The sequence below is a fragment of the Convolutriloba macropyga genome, chromosome 12 (genome assembly GCF_964194025.1).
Source record: "Convolutriloba macropyga chromosome 12, txConMacr16.3, whole genome shotgun sequence".
Classification (NCBI taxonomy): domain Eukaryota; kingdom Metazoa; phylum Xenacoelomorpha; order Acoela; family Convolutidae; genus Convolutriloba; species Convolutriloba macropyga.
In genome coordinates this window covers 2,198,613-2,215,827 of record NC_134479.1, presented here as the reverse complement: position 1 = coordinate 2,215,827, position 17,215 = coordinate 2,198,613, and the positions used below count along the sequence as shown (strand labels likewise).

General features: G+C 33.9%; 1 protein-coding gene across 1 annotated transcript in view; it reads right to left on the bottom strand.

The window, feature by feature from the left end:
- The window catches only part of LOC142350941 (uncharacterized), a 136,075-nt gene that overhangs the window by 14,379 nt on the left and 104,481 nt on the right, over nt 1–17,215 (bottom strand). The window contains exons 20-21 of the mRNA XM_075402966.1: nt 15,263–17,213; nt 3,991–4,155 (exon numbers count right to left, since the gene is read on the bottom strand). Coding sequence (XP_075259081.1) covers nt 3,991–4,155; nt 15,263–17,213 — 2,116 coding nt within the window. The remainder of the gene's footprint in view (nt 1–3,990; nt 4,156–15,262; nt 17,214–17,215) is intronic.

Below are 17,215 nucleotides of genomic sequence, written 5' to 3'. Positions count from 1 at the left end.
AAAAATCAATAACAAAGTCAACATACCGTCAGATGAACCTAAAAAAAACAAAATAACTTATAAATCATCAGAAAAGATATGGACCAGTCCATAAAAAGGTTTGGTAACAATTAGACAAAAAAGAGCAAAAACAGTAAAATTAAAAAATTCGCTTATTTTTTTTAAAACAATTAACTTCAAAGTAATTAAAACCATTAGAAATCAAGTAAAATATCCCAAAGGTTTACAATTACCAATGCTTCTATAGAAGGGCATTAGGACCTGTCCTTATTCATTTCTTTAAGCGGCTAAAAAGAAAAACAAAAAAACAACAAACAAAAATTCAATTGAAACTTGCCAGAAAACGCTGTCAAAACCGTCAAGCCATATTTCGGCCCTCAAAATATATTCGTTTGCACCTTCTTCAAACACCGATAATGTAGTATTTGGCCATTTAGTAGTGAGACTAGGTAACAAGTAGACAAAAAGGAGAAAGGGGCGAAAGTATTTAATAATGTTGATTTTTTTCGAAACAAAATTATATCCAAAGCCATGAAAAACAAAAATTACAAAATGAAATACTTAAATAGGGTCAATTATTCATCCAAAGAAATTCTTTGAGACCTGCAATTATCCTGAATAATTCTTGCGTCTACAAAAAGAACGTCAAACACGACAAAAATCAAATTAATTTCTTTTTTGGTGAAAAACCGGTGTCGAAGTCAGTAAGGCCATAACGCATTCTTTAAAAAAATAGATTTTGGGACATCAATCCCTTTTGACACCTTCCATTGACAGCCACAATGTCATATTTGACCTGTAATTAACGAGGTTAGGTACCAAAAATAAAAATAAAAAGAACAAACTTGCGAAGTTAAAAAGTTTTTTATTTTTAGTTTTGGAAAACGATTGTTTTCAAAGTCATGAAAACCATCAGATATCTACTAATATCAGAATATCGGCGCGTCTATTCTTCCGTAAAAAGCCAGTGAAACCTATCACTATACAGGAAATTTCATACAACTGAAATGACTAATTAAAAATGAAAGTTAAAGACAAATTAAAAAATTCAAATTGAAGAATTGCCGAGGCCGTTAAAACGAAAATCTATATCTTCAAGGAGTTTAATATGTTTAATGTTGTTTCATTTTGAACGCTAATAATGTGATATGAAAACTGTCAGTAATGTGATAATGTGACAAGAAAACGTGAAAAACAGGCAAATTTACAAAAACAAAAAATAATCTGAAATCTAGTATTATCAAAGCCAGACAACAATAACTTCAGGCTTAAAAGGCAATCGAGACTAAATGTCAAATCAGTAGAATGAAAAAGCATTCTTTCTTTGCTGACACAAAGCTGCAAGTTGACCAAATTAAGAAAAAAAGGAGGAAAATTTCATTAAGCCATTATTTATTTGAAAATCAATTATTTTTAAAAGTCGAAACGATCATAAACTTTCAAGTGAAGAATTAAAAGCATTAGCTTGCAGCTGCTTAGGAAGCCAATTGGACCTCTCACTCCTGAGCTTTCATTTGATATGTTCTGTTCTTTATTATTATAAAAAGGTCTTTTTTCAAAAAAAAGACCGACTGATTGCAATCCCAATTCTTTTTGGATTGTAACAGTCCAAGATTGACCCAAAACCAGCCCTGCTAATTCTTTTTGTCCGTTAGGAAATATTGATTTCTCGAATATTGTAGAAATAGATAATTTGTTAGTTGAAAACTCAAAAATTATGCATTTTTAATAAACGAGTAAAGCTAGCAAAAAACGGCAAAGTTTTAATTACAGAGCACTCTCAGCGGAAGTTGAAGTAGAAATAACCCCCTTCTGAGTCTACAAAGATTTTATTAGTGTTGTTTGGGGTTGTAGTGCCGGCAAATTTTATCAAAGTGGACTAAAGTAGTAAAGTAGCTTATTTCGTGCTGTTTTTGATGAAAAAGGCTGAAATTTTTTGGGCTGAAAAAAGGCTGAGTTTTTGACCAAAAAATTTAAATCAGAATAATCAACAAGGCTTGTTTGTCCTTAAAAATAAAATCAACGACACTATTCTTAAAAATTTCAACAAATTTTAGCAAAATTGACGAAAAAATTCCGGAAAATGTGAATAAAACAACGTGAATTCACTCTACTTTTTTCAGAAGTTTAAACCTCGATAACTCCCTGTAGAAAACGAAAATTAAAAAAATCTTTTTAATTCCATATTCTACGCAAAATTGACGAAAAAATTCCGGAAAATGTGACTAAAACAACGTGAATTCACTCTACTTTTTTCAGAAGTTTAAACATCGATAACTCCCTGTAGAAAACGAAAATTAAAAAAATCTTTTTAATTCCATATTCTACGCTGGACGAGCTTTCTAATGATACCAGTCTCAACTCTACGATGAATATATCGATCGGCGAAAATTGACTGAACAAAAAAAACCATTTGAGTACATAGTTCCTCCCCCCTCAAGAGGGGTCGGAACAAATATGAGGATGGATAAATTGCTGAGAAGGACAAATGTAAGGCAGCAAGGGTATGGTACTTAAGAAGAGCTGCGTGTCTATCTATGGAATGCTTCCTATAAATCCATGGGGTATGGGGTGTGTGGGTGGGGTGGTGCATTCATAACAGTGCTCATTATAGCATTGCTAGTCAGTTCCGGTACCACAGTTTACACACTTTCCTGGAGAATTTCAAAATTGTTTCTGATTTTAAAACTTTTTAGAAACTGAGGATTCATCTTTTCATTTTTTGCCCTGAGCATAGTTCAATAATCGGTTTTATTCAGTCTAACAGCATGTTTGATTTTAGCACTTTCCACTGTCTCCTCTGTAAGAGGGCGTCAAAATAAGATACTTTATTTTTTTGTTAGTATTGACCGAGTATTGACCGAATTGTTTGTTAGATGAAGCCTCTTGTTATGCTTCATATTCATTTTAAAGGTTTCAACCTCAATGGCAAACCTGCTAGTTTTGAAACCTCGTTGAATTTTTTTTGATTTTTCGCAAATTGGATTAATCCGTCAAAATGGATCTCTAATTTACCCCAACAACAAAATAATTAATTACCGAGGACTGCTTTCCACAGGAACACTCTCAATTAGATCAAATATCGCTATGATATACGTTTGTGCTTATATGCACATTTTGTTTTAAGCATGAATTTTTAATCTATTGAATCTTTTGCGTTTTTAGATGAAAAAAGTGATGACTTTTTCCTTAGTACACAAAATTCACTCCTTTATTCGTTAATCTGCAGTTTTTTATTATTTGAATTCCGTTCTTTTTTATGCCTTTAGTCCTCGCATCAAATTTGATTAACTTAATGAAAATTCTTCGATGTTAAGATGACTGATACTAATCGCTAAATAAATCAACTTCTTTTTCTTCACTCTTCTCTTTCTTGCAATTACATGCTTTTACAATGCCAAATACGGTTACATTGTTTAGGAGGAAAAAGATCATAAAATTTCTCAAACTTAGTAACTGTTATCCTCTATGGACTGACGTCAACAGATTCCCAATTGAAAAGTAGAGACAAAAATTGGAAAAATAGGCTCAAAATATCAAAACCAGTCATTTATTAAGTAGTTTTTGATTTTTTTTAAATTAATCCATTCACTACTCGTGAATTTAATTGATATTATGTACCGGTATTAACTAGCAATGTTATCAACTTGTTCACAGGGTGGCTGTGCGTGGAAACATGCATAATTCACCCACTGACATGAAACTTGAAAGTCTTTTAAGTTCTCCACAAGAACACTTAATGAACACTTTGAACGCTCTCTATACAAATATGAAAAGATTTAAAAGCTTATTAGGATTTTTGCAGGTGATATCAAGTTTCATTTCAGCTGGTTATGACAATATTTACTACCACTACGAGCAAAGCTTTCCTAACACAGCATTAGATATTCACTAAGTAATATCATCTTAACCTGGTCCTCATTCTCTCCATGTATGTCACGAGAGAAGTCATCTGTATTTTATGCAGAGTCTCTTCAAATGAGTACTGACCTTGAGTGGAGTGTGAATCCTCCATTTCCTCATTCACTTCCACTTCCACCTCTTCCTCATCTTCTTCATTTTGTTCATCTTCCACTGCAGCAGTGTCTTCCATTGTATCCTCCTGTTTCTCTTGTGGTACATACTCTGTCTCTGTCTCCTCTTCCGCCTTCTCACCTACACACACTCACTTACTCACTTAGAACAATCTTCTTCTGTATAGATCCACACATCCTTTGTCTCATAATGGATCAAATTCCTTTCTCTTTAAATACCAAAATTGATCACTTCATTAGCCTTCACCAAAAAAATATATCTTTCAAACCTTCCACAGAGGCGTGTTAGACTAATGGGAGGTACAGACAGAACGAGCTATCACAAACTAACACTACGTGTCTTTATAACAAAGTAAACATCAATTCTCTTAAAAGGCTCAAATTCCATGTCTAAAACATGAGAGTTAATATAAGGCATATTATTTTGAAGAAATCAGTTATATAGCGTCTTCTTATATCAAGACTCTCTGCAGAATAATTGTTATCCGATATTTTTGATAGTTTTCATTTGATGACAGGAAAAATTTCTGCCTTGATTTGTTCGTATGACAACCAGTTGTTATTAGACAACCAGTTTCACAAACATTTTACATGTGAAAAAATAAAAAAATAAAAAATGCCGGTGAAATGAGATTCATAAACTGTTGATATGTTGTATTGATAACCACCGTTTTGTTAACCATATTAATTGATGAATTGTTATTAGACCTCAATCCCACTGTTAATAAAAAATGAAACAGAAACCGAAAAATGTCGGAAGAATTGCTCTTGAACGACAGGCGAGGCAATTTAATTCATCAGGGGCTCTAGCCTAGATCAATTTTTCTTTATGGGTGCAAAAAAAACTTTGAGCCCACCGGGATTCGAACCACCGAACTCTCGCTCCATGGCCACCCTCACTAACAACTGCGCTACAAATCAGTCAATCCTGCTACGCCGCAACCGATTTTATATTAGCAACTTCGGAGCACCAGCGATCACTCAAAAATGATGAAAAAAGAGTGAAAAAGTCACTTGAGAAGTAAAAGAATGTTCTAGAAGAAAAGCGCAGAAGTGTCAAGCAAAAGATTTGTATAAAAAAAGACACACACGTTTACAATAACTGCTATTAACTGCGTTCAAGAGCAATTAACAACTTCTGGATTATAATTTGGAAAAAGGAGAAATTCGAATGGATGGCATTCATCCTAATCAAAATGGAATCCAAAAAATGGTTTTGGCTTCAAAATTACATATCAGGTGTGGGGTATCAACCTTCTGGCAGCAACGTACCTGAGACAAATCAAAAAGCAGCCAATAGATGTCTTCAATCACTGGAACAGAAGCCGTCATATTGGATATAATGCGTTTGGGTGATTTTCAAAAAAATGTTTTCCTATTGAAAATTTCTCATGTTTTTTAGCCTGTTTTTTTCTCGCAGAAACTAAAAAGTGTAAGTTTTTAATCAAATGTCACCCAAGCACTTCAAATTGTTTGATTTTTAAAATCAAAACAATGATTGATAATGTCTGTCTTAGATTTTGGTCCTTAAACTTAATATATCAATTCCTAGTTATAACCTACTTAGTTTTACTTTATGGTGAGGTCGAATGTAATCCAGGACCCCATTTACATAATTTACAAACATTCGAGGTCTACCAAAAACGTAAGGAAAATGAAAACTAATATCCATGCTTTGTATATACAAATATTAGAAGCGTTAACAACAAACGCGAAAAAATTTCGGATTTTTTGCAGCAGTAGAACACACAAACATGCTTTATTGTTACTGAAACATGGATAAACGATAATCAGAAGATACCCTTGAATTTTTTAAGCAACAATCACCACTTTCTTCATTAAAGTAGATCAAAATTGACGCAGTTAACGAGAGGTGGTTGAGTAGTAATATGGGTTCAAACCCATTCAAAGATAAAACAAGGAATGATCTCAACCATAATAACAGACGTTTCTCTAATAAACGTTTCTTATGGTTCCAACAAAAACTTGAGCGAATTTTTCCGGGACGAGTTGAGATCAGAATATTCAAGCGCATATTCAATAACAGATAATGTAATCCTATTCGGAGACTATAACATAAATTATTTCACTGAAAGAGAAAAAGAGTTATTGACAGAATTTGCTTCCAACAATGCGCTTCAATTAGTAAAAAAAACTCCAACCTGGACAAATGGAAATCAGGAAACACTGATTGATCACTGTTTAACCACAAGACACCAAATTTTTGATGCAACCGTTATCGAGCAGTTGTTTGGAAGTGATCATTTTACACAAGTTCTTTCGTCAGTGTACATTGATTATGAATACAACAAAACACAGTTTTTTATATGGATACTAGAAAAATTACAAGAGCTAATCTTAACAAAAACAGCACCAGCGGATTGCAATCCCATGTATCAACAAAACAAAGCAAACTCAAATTTTGAAAAATTTTCAAATATGTTTGAAAATATTCTGATTAATATAGCTCCTACTAAAATAAGAGAGCCATCGTCAAAATCAACCAAAAAAGAAATCGTTATCCAGAGGAAGTTTGAATCTTATTAACAAAAGGCACAGGCTTTTCAATTATTGGAAGGAAAAAGCAGACGTTGACACATAACTCATACATAAGAATAAGAAACAATACAAACAGTTTTTTTAGAAGAGCGAGTAAAAATTATTCACAAAATTGTTCGAAATTCTTCCCGATTCAAAGCAACAGTGGAAATTTATTAAAACAAAAATAAAACACGAGGATAAAAATAGCGAAGTTTCTAGAATTCGGTTTAACCAGTAAACCAAATTATTTAAAAGATAAAAGAGAAATCGCTCACACAATTAATATTTATTTTTCCAAATTAGAATTAGAAGAAGGCGAGACAGAAAAGGTTGAGTTACGGGATTACGCTTTGGACAAAACTGTGTTTTCTTTCAGACACATAACGAAAAAAGAACTGCTTACTGCAATTGATCAATTACAACAAAACAAAGCAGCGGGTCCTGGATTAATTACTACATGGTCCTTTAAGTGTAGGAAAATGTCTATTCCAACAAATCTACAGTTTGCAATAAACGAATTCAAATCAAAAAACATTTTTCGCGACGTACCTAAAAAAGCTTATGTAAAAAGGTGATCCACTGGAAGCAGGAAAGTACAGACCCATTTCAGTTACAACGACTCTTGCAAAAATCTTCGACTGACACAGTCATATAATTGACGGAACCAGTGAAGAGTTTGTTAGAAGAAAAAAAAACTGTTGTTAGTATATTCTTGCCGAAGCTTTTTAGCCGAAGCTCTATTTAGCCGAAGCTTTTAACTCAATATCTCAGAAAATATTTCTCAATTTTTCTTTCTAAAATGGATTTTGTACGGAATCAATTGCAATGCTAGAATCGTTTTTGTCTAACACAAAACAATGCGTAAAGAACGGCATTGAATATTCGAACTGGGTGACAATCAATCACGGTGTACCTCAAGGAACAGTTCTCGGACCTTTAATTTTCATAATGTATATCAACGACAACAGAACAGAAATTTTTTTGAATCACTATGGGTTGAAATACAAGCACCGTTTAAGGAAAAACTTCTAATAAACGTTTCTTATGATTCCAACAAAAACTTGAGCGAATTTTTCCGGGACGCGTTGAGATCAGAATATTCAAGCGCATATTCAATAACAGATAATGCAATACTATTCGGAGACTATAACATAAATTATTTCAATCAAAGAGAACGAGAGTTATTGACAGAATTTGCTTCCAACAACGGGCTTGAATTAGTAAAAAAAATAATCCAACCTGGACAAATGGAAATCAGGAAACACTGATTGATCACTGTTTAAGCACAAGACACCTAATTTTTGATGCAACCGTTATCGACTAGTTGATTGGAAGTGATCATTTTACACAAGTTTTCCTTTCGTCACTGGACATTGATTATGAAAACAACAAAACGCAGTTTTTTTATATGGATACTAGAAAACCTACAAGAGCTAATCTTAACAAAAACAGCACCAGCGGATTGCAATCCCATGTATCAACAAAACAAAGCAAACTCAAATTTTGAAAAATTTTCAAATATGTTTGAAAATATTCTGAATAATATAGCTCCTACTAAAATAAAAGAGCCATCGTCAAAATCAACCAAAAAAGATATCGTTATCCAGAAAAAGTTTGAATCTTATTAACGAAAGGCACAGGCTTTTCAATTTGTGGAAGGAAAAAGCCGACGTTGACACATATAACTCATACATAAGAATAAGAAAGCATACAAACAGACTATTTAGAAGAGCGAGTAAAAATTATTCACAGAAATTGTTCGAAAGTCTTCCCGATTCAAAGCAACACTGGAAATTTATAAAAACAAAAATAAAACACACGGATAAAAATAGCGAAATTTCTAGAATTCGGTTTAACCAATATTATTTAAAAGATAAAAAAGAAATCGCTAACACAATTAATATTTATTTTTCTAAATTAGAATTACAAGAAAGCGAGACAGAAAAGATTGAGTTACCGGACTACGTTTTTGACAAAACTGTTTCCTTTCAGACACATAACGAAAAAAGAACTGCTTACTGTAATTGATCAATTACAACAAAACAAAGCAGTGGGTCCTGGATTACTTACTACATGGTCCTTTAAGTGTAGGAAAATGTCTATTCCAACAAATCTACAGTTTGCAATAAACGAATTCAGATCAAAAAATATTTTTCGAGACGTACTTAAAAAAGCATATGTAAAAAGGTGATCCACTGGAAGCAGGAAACTACAGACCAATTTCAGTTACAGCGACTCTTGCAAAAATCTCCGACTGACACAGTTATATCGTTGACGGAATCAGAGAAGAGTGTGTTACAAGAGAATGAAACTGTTGTTAGTATATTCTTGGATTTAGCTAAAACTTTTTAACTCAAAATCTCACAAAAATTTTTCTCAAAAAAATTTTAAAAAATGGATTAAGTACGAAATCAAATGCAATGCTAGAATCGTTTTTGTCTAACAGAAAAAAATGCATAAAGAAAGGCATTGAATATTCGAACTGGGTGACAATCAATCAGGGAGTACCTCAAGGAACAGTTCTCGGACCTTTAATTTTCATAATGTATATCAACGATATCCCAGAAAAAAGGAAGAGGAGGTTTTACAGTTTGCAGATGACACATGCATTATTTGTCATTCCAAATCCGATGAAAATCTCTTCTGCAAAATTAACAGTGTATTTGAACATACTGACAGTTATATGAGGCCGAATATGCTAACTTTGAACCGAGATAAAACAGAAATTGTGGTTTTTCAAAAAATGGTGAATCAAAAATTGAACAATTGCATTATAATGGAATTTCAATAGAGCCAAAAACAAATAGCCGTTATTTAGGTATGATTGATAACAATCTAAATTTTGACATACAACTAAACAAAACGTTAGCAAAAATGGCAAATGCTATTAGGTCAATTCACTTAGTAAGACATCTACCATTAAAAGCTGGAATCGGTCTTTTTAAATCACTTGTTTTGTCCCATCACAATATAGTGCTTTTTTTCCCAATCGTTGTTGTTTATGTCACTTCAGAGAGTTAAAAGACAAAAAACTGGGGAATATAGGTTTGCCACCTGCGCAAAAAGTTTGACAGTGCAAGAGATCTTTTATTGAAAGACAAAACTATACCAGCAGAGATTCTCATTAAAAAAGTTTGTCTTTCTGGTTTTTTCGATCTCCTCTCACAATACAAGGAGAGCAGTCGAGATAAAAAAAATTCCTCACTCAGGATTTTTGAAAAATACGGGTTGACTAAAAACTCTAGAACTGTCCAGTTTTTCCAGAGAATAAGTGCCAATCCAAACGGAGTGCCAATCATAAATTTTTCTAGGGAGTTGAACAATTTACCAATTGAGATCCGAAAGAAAAAAAACTTAAAATAATTTAAGCAAAAACAAAGCAACGAAATGGTCAAACTGCATGAACGTGTTCCAATAGATAGACAAGTAAGACCAAACTATTCATATATTAACAAGGCAAGTTTGAAAATGTAAACATTTAACCAAACGTTTTTGTTGTGGATATAACTTTAAATTTACAATTTTGAAGATTTAAAAACAAATCCAATAGCTAAAAAGGACAGCCAATAAACTTTGTTTGAGAACACTAATAAAAACTTAGCCCTAATGATTACTTTGCAAATAAACAGTTTCTGTTTAAATGATTAATCTTGTCAATGCTCTCTATATGTTAGCACAGATCGCAATGATCAGAATAACACAAAGTTCAATTTGATTTTGAGAAACTGGCCCAATGTTGAGAATTAGAAATAAATTTTTGTTTAACCTTAATCTTTTTTGAAACATGTAAATTACTCAGAATTTAACCCTAAGGTTTAACAAGACACCAAATTTTTGATGCAACCGTTATCGAGCAGTTGTTTGGAAGTGATCATTTTACACAAGTTTTCATTTCGTCACTGGACATTGATTATGAAAACATCAAAACGCAGTTTTCATATGGATACTAGAAAAATTACAAGAGCTAATCTTAACAAAAACTGCACCAGCGGATTGCAATCCCATGTATCAACAAAACAATGCAAACTCAAATTTTGAAAAATTTATAAATATGTTTGAAAATATTCTGAATAATATAGCTCCTACTAAAATAAGAGAGCCATCGTCAAAATCAACCAAAAAAGAAATCGTTATCCAGAGAAAGTTTGAATCTTATTAACGAAAGACACAGGCTTTTCAATTTTTGGAAGGAAAAAGCAGACGTTGACACATATAACTCATACATAAGAATAAGAAACCATACAAAACGACTGCTTAGAAGAGCGAGTAACAATTATTCACAGAAATTGTTCGAAAGTCAACCCGATTCAAAGCAACAGTGGAAATTTATAAAAACAAAAATAAAACACGAGGATAAAAATAGCGAAATTTCTAGCATTCGGTTTAACCAATATTATTTAAAAGATAAAAAAGAAATCGCTACCACAATTAATATCTATTTTTCTAAATTAGAATTATAAGAAGGCGAGACAGAAAAGGTTGAGTTACGGGACTACGCTTTGGACAAAACTGTGTTGTCTTTCAGACACATAACGAAAAAAGAACTGCTTACTGTAATTGATCAATTACAGCAAAACAAAGCAGCGGGTCCTGGATTACTTACTACATGGTCCTTTAAGTGTAGGAAAATGTCTATTCCAACAAATCTACAGTTTGCAATAAACAAAATCAAATCAAAAAACATTTTTCTCGACGTACTTAAAAAAGCGTATGTAAAAAGGTGATCCACTGGAAGCAGGAAACTACAGACCAATTTCAGTTACAGCGACTCTTGCAAAAATCTTCGACTGACACAGTTATATCGTTGACGGAATCAGTGAAGAGTTTGTTGGAAGAAAATGAAACTGTTGTTAGTATATTCTTGGATTTAGCTAAAGCTTTTAACTCAATATCTCACAAAATTTTTCTCAAAAAAATTTTAAAAAATGGATTGAGTACGAAATCAATTGCAATGCTAGAATCGTTTTTGACTAACAGAAAACAATGCGTAAAGAACGGCATTTAATATTCGAACTGGGTGACAATCAATCACGGAGTACCTTAAGGAACAGTTCTCGGACCTTTAATTTTCATAATGTATATCAACGATATCCCAGAAAAAATGAAGAGGACGTTTTACAGTTTGCAGAGGACACATGCATTATTTGTCATTCCAAATCCGATGAAAATCTCTTCTGCAAAATTAACAGTGTATTTGAACATACTGACAGTTATATGAGGCAGAATATGCTAACTTTGAACAGAGATAAAACAGAAATTGTGGTTTTTCAAAAAATGGTGAATCAAAAATTGAACAATTGCATTATAATGGAATTTCCATAGAGCCAAAAACAAGTAGCCGTTATTTAGGTATGATTGATAACAATCTAAATTTTGTCATACAGCTAAACAAAACAATAGCAAAAATGGCATATGCTATTAGGACAATTTACTTAGTAAGACATCTACCATTAAAAGCTGGAATCGGTCTTTTTAAATCACTTGTTTCGTCCCATCACAATATAGTGCTTTTTTTCCCAATCGTTGTTGTTTATGTCACTTCAGAGAGTTAAAAGACAAAAAACTGGGGAATATAGGTTTGCCACCTGCGCAAAAAGTTTGACAGTGCAAGAGATCTTTTATTGAAAGACAAAACTATACCAGCAGAGATTCTCATTAAAAAAGTTTGTCTTTTTAGTTTTTTCGATCTCCTCTCGCAATACAAGGAGAGCAGTCGAGATAACAAAAATTCCTCATTCAGGATTTTTGAAAAACACGGGTTGACTAAAAACTCCACAACTGTCCAGTTTTTCCAGAGAATAAGTGCCAATCCAAACGGAGTGCCAATCATAAATTTTTCTAGGGAGTTGAACAATTTACCAATTGAGATCCGAAAGAAAAAAACTTAAAATAAATTTAAGCAAAAACAAAGCAACGAAATGGTCAAACTGCATGAACAGGTTCCAATAGATAGACAAGTAAGACCAAACTATTCATATATTAACAAGGCAAGTTTGAAAATGTAAATATTTAACCAAACGTTTTTGTTGTGGATATAACTTTAAATTAACAATTTTGAAGATTTAAAAACAAATCCAATAGCTAAAAAGGACAGCCAATAAACTTTGTTTGAGAACACTAATAAAAACTTAGCCCTAATGATTACTTTGCAAATAAACAGTTTCTGTTTAAATGATTAATCTTGTCAATGCTCTCAATATGTTAGCATAGATCGCAATGATCAGAATAACACAAAGTTCAGTTTGATTTTGAGAAACTGGCCCAATGTTGAGAATTAGAAATAAATTTCTTGTTTAACCTTAATCTTTTTTGAAACATGTAAATTACTCAGAATTTAACCCTAAGGTTTAACAAGACACCAAATTTTTGATGCAACCGTTATCGAGCAGTTGTTTGGAAGTGATCATTTTACACAAGTTTTCTTTTCGTCACTGGACATTGATTATGAAAACAACAAAACGCAGTTTTTTATATGGATACTAGAAAAATTACAAGAGCTAATCTTAACAAAAACGGCACCAGCGGATTGCAATCCCATGTATCAAAAAAACAAAGCAAACTCAAATTTTGAAAAATTTTCAAATATGTTTGAAAATATTCTGAATAATATAGCTCCTACTAAAATAAGAGAGCCGTCGTCAAAATCAACCAAAAAAGATATTGTTATCCAGAGAAAGTTTGAATCTTATTAACGAAAGGCACAGGCTTTTCAATTTGTGGAAGGAAAAAGCCGACGTTGACACATATAACTCATACATAAGAATAAGAAAGCATACAAACAGACTATTTAGAAGAGCGAGTAACAATTATTCACAGAAATTGTTCGAAAGTCTTCCCGATTCAAAGCAACACTGGAAATTTATAAAAACAAAAATAAAACACGCGGATAAAAATAGCAAAATTTCTAGAATTCGGTTTAACCAATATTATTTAAAAGATAAAAAAGAAATCGCTACCACAATTAATATTTATTATTCTAAATTAGAATCATAAGAAAACGAGACTATTCATATAATAACAAGGCAAGTTTGAAAATGTAAATATTTAACCAAACGTTTTTGTTGTGGATATAACTTTAAATTTACAATTTTGAAGATTTAAAAACAAATCCAATAGCTAAAAAGGACAGCCAATAAACTTTGTTTGAGAACACTAATAAAAACTTAGCCCTAATGATTACTTTGCAAATAAACAATTTCTGTTTAAATAATTAATCTTGTCAATGCTCTCTATATGTTAGCAGAGATCGCAATGATCAGAATAACACAAAGTTCAATTTGATTTTGAGAAACTGGCCCAATGTTGAGAATTAGAAATAAATATTTTGTTTAACCTTAATCTTTTTTGAAAAATGTAAATTACTCAGGATTAAACCCTAAGGCTAGATATCTACATAACTTGATATGTTAAATTAATCAGCATTGTTATTAAAATAAAAATCTTCGAATTGTGGCTGTTTTTTCTCATAGATAAAAATAGGATTTGAATGCTCCTATTTGTCTAATAACGGGTACTTTCTTGAGTTTATCGAGCAAAAACTCAATTAGAACATTTTTAAAGAAAGTTTTAATGTTAAAAGTTCTTATTGAAGAGGAAAATTTGTTCTTTTTTCGAACACGTTTCAAGATTAAAGATTTTGTTTACTCCACTTCGTTTTCCTTTTATAATAATTTGATCTCTCTTTATAATAATTTGATCTCTTTATAATAAATTGTTCTCTTGTTCTGTCTAGCGTTATGGCGACTAGTAAACATTTTAAAATTTTCGGCTGTTTCCCAGTGTCTTATATCTGTTTGTAGCTTTATTAGGCTAACTTTTGAGATGAACAATTCGGCTGGCAGGATACGATCCTTAATGAGACGATCAATGGAGTGGTCAAATTTTTGTCGAAAATAACAGACATTATTCCCCAGTTAACTGGCCTGTTTATGCCATTTATGTTTTTCGCTGTAAGAGTTTGAAGGAATACTCCACTGAAAGAAAGACGTGAGAGTACAACTGACATGAAAACATCAATTCTTAGTTTCAAAGGTATTTGATTTCTTACAAGATACAAAGAACGAATTGCATTAGCCATTTTGCTTAAAACTGAGTTCAGTTGATTTTCAAAGGTTAGGTTTGAATCAATTTGTTCTCTCAGGTAACGACATGCATGAGCTGGTTTGATAACTTCGCCTTTAAAAGAAAACTCTGGATCCGAATTACTATGATTTGTAACGAATAACATCTCTGTTTTATCGGCATTTAAAGTGAGTTGATTCTCTGTCAGGTATTTGTCTGTCTGTTCTAATAATTTTTCAATTTTTTGTGGAACATTTTCATTACGTTCAAATTTGCATATAATATTAGTGTCATCCGCAAATTGAACAACATCATTTTCACCTTCCAGTTTTTCAAAAAAATCGTTGACATATATCAGAAAAATACGAGGTCCTAACACAGTTCCTTGTGGAACAGGATGATTTATAGTTATTTTATCTGATAAGTCAATAGAATCTTTCTGAATAAGGACAATACTTTGAGCAATAGTCCAATACGAGTCCCAGAAGTGACCCGTAAACGTTTTCTCATAGCACAATTTTAAACTATTAGATGTGTTGGCGTTAGATGTGGAACAAAAGGAGAGAGATAGTCTGTTTCTTAGCTTTTGAAAACGAACATGCAAGAAATTAAGCGGAAGTACTCACTTGTGCAGAGAGATTGGTCCTCGTTCACCTTGTCAGTGTCCATTTGATCATCCTCTTCACTGGCACTCTTATCGACTGGCTCGTCTCTAGGTTTCTCATCGTCGAATGGCATCACCTCACGAATTTCCTCTTTCAGTTCGGATTCTGGCTGTGCTTGTTCCTCCGCTTCCACTTGTTCCATTAGAGGTGGTTCTTCCTTTTCCAATTGTGGCTGCTCAAGACCTTCCACTTTCTCCTGTTCTAATTCTGGCTGTTCCTCCTTGGACTCAACATCAAATTGTGGCTGCTCTTGTTCATCTTCCTCAACTTGTTCAACTTCTGATTGTTCTTCTTCTTTGGCTTCCACTTCCACCTGTGGTTGCTGTTGTTCATCCACCTCCACTTGTTCAGCTTCTGCCTGTTCTTCTTTGTCTTCCAATTCCATCTGTGGCTGCTCTCGTTCATCCACTTCAACTTGTTCAACATCTGGCTGTTCTTCTTCGGCTTCCACTTCGACTTGTAACTGCTGTTGTTCTTCCACTTCCACTTGTTCAGCTTCTGCCTGTTCTTCTTCCTTGGCTTCAACTTCCACCTGTGGCTGCTCTTCTTTGTCTTCTACTTCCATTAAAAGTTCTTCTTCTTTGGCTTCTACTTCCACTAGTGGCTGTTCTTCTTTGGCTTCCCCTTCCACTTGCAACTGCTCTTCTTCTTCCACTTCCAATTGTTCAACTTCTCGCTGTTCCTCTTCTTTGGCTTCCACATCCAATAGTGGTTCTTCTTCTTCAGCTTCCACTTCCACTTGCGGCTGCTCTTCTTTGGCTTCCGATTCCACTTCTGACTGCTCTTGTCCTTCCACTTCCACTTGTTCATCTTCTGGCTGTTCTTCTATGGCTTCCACTTCCACCTGTGGCTGCTCTTCTTTGGCTTCCACTTCAAATTGTGACTGCCCTTGTTCTTCCACATCCATGTGTTCAAATTCTGGCTGCTCTTCTTCTTCGGCTGCCACTTCCACTTGCAGCTGCTCTTCTTTGGCTTTAAGTTCCACTTCTGACTGCTCTTGTTCTTCCACTTCAACTACCACCTGTGGCTGCTCTTTAGTTTCCGCTTCCACTTGCGACTGCTCTGGTTCTTCCAGTTCCACTTGTTCGACTTCTCGCTGTTCTTCTTCTTTCGCTTCCACTTCCACTAGTGGTTCTTCTTCTTCAGCTTCCACTTCCACTAGTGGTTCTTCTTCTTCAGCTTCCACTTCCACCTGTGGCTGCTCTTCTTTGGTTTCCAATTCCACTCGCGACTGCTCTGGTTCTTCCAGTTCCACTTGTTCAACATCTCGCTGTTCTTCTTCAGCTTCCAATTCCACTTGTGGCTGCTCTAGTTTATCCACTTTCAGCTGTACAACTTCTGGCTGTTCCTGTTCTCTGGCTTCCACTTCAACTTGTGACTGCTCTTCTTCTTCCAGTTGTTCAACTTCTGGTTGTTCTTCTTCTTTCTCTTCCACTTCCACTAGTGGTTCTTCTTCAGCTTCCACTTCCACCTGTGGCTGCTCTTCTTTGGTTTCCACTTCCACTTGCGACTGCTTTGGTTCTTCCAGTTCCACTTGTTCAACTTCTCGCTGTTCTTCTTCCTTCTCTTCCACTTCCACTAGTTGTTCTTCTTCTTCAGCTTCCACTTCCACCTGTGGCTGCTCTTCTTTGGTTTCCACTTCCACTTGTAACTGCTCTTGTTCTTCCACTTCCAACTGTGGCTGCTCTTCTTCAGCTTCCTTTTCCTCAAAAGGTTCTTTTTCTTTGGCTTCCACTTCTATTTGTGATTGTTGTTCTTCCTCCTCTTGCGCTTGATCTACCTGCTCCACCTGTGGCATCAGCTCTTTAGGTGAGTCCTTCTCTTGTGTGAACTGCTTGTCCTCTGTCTCTTCTGTCTGCTTGTCCTTGTCCACGGGAGATTCCTTCTCTTCATTTGACACACTCTCTTCACTCT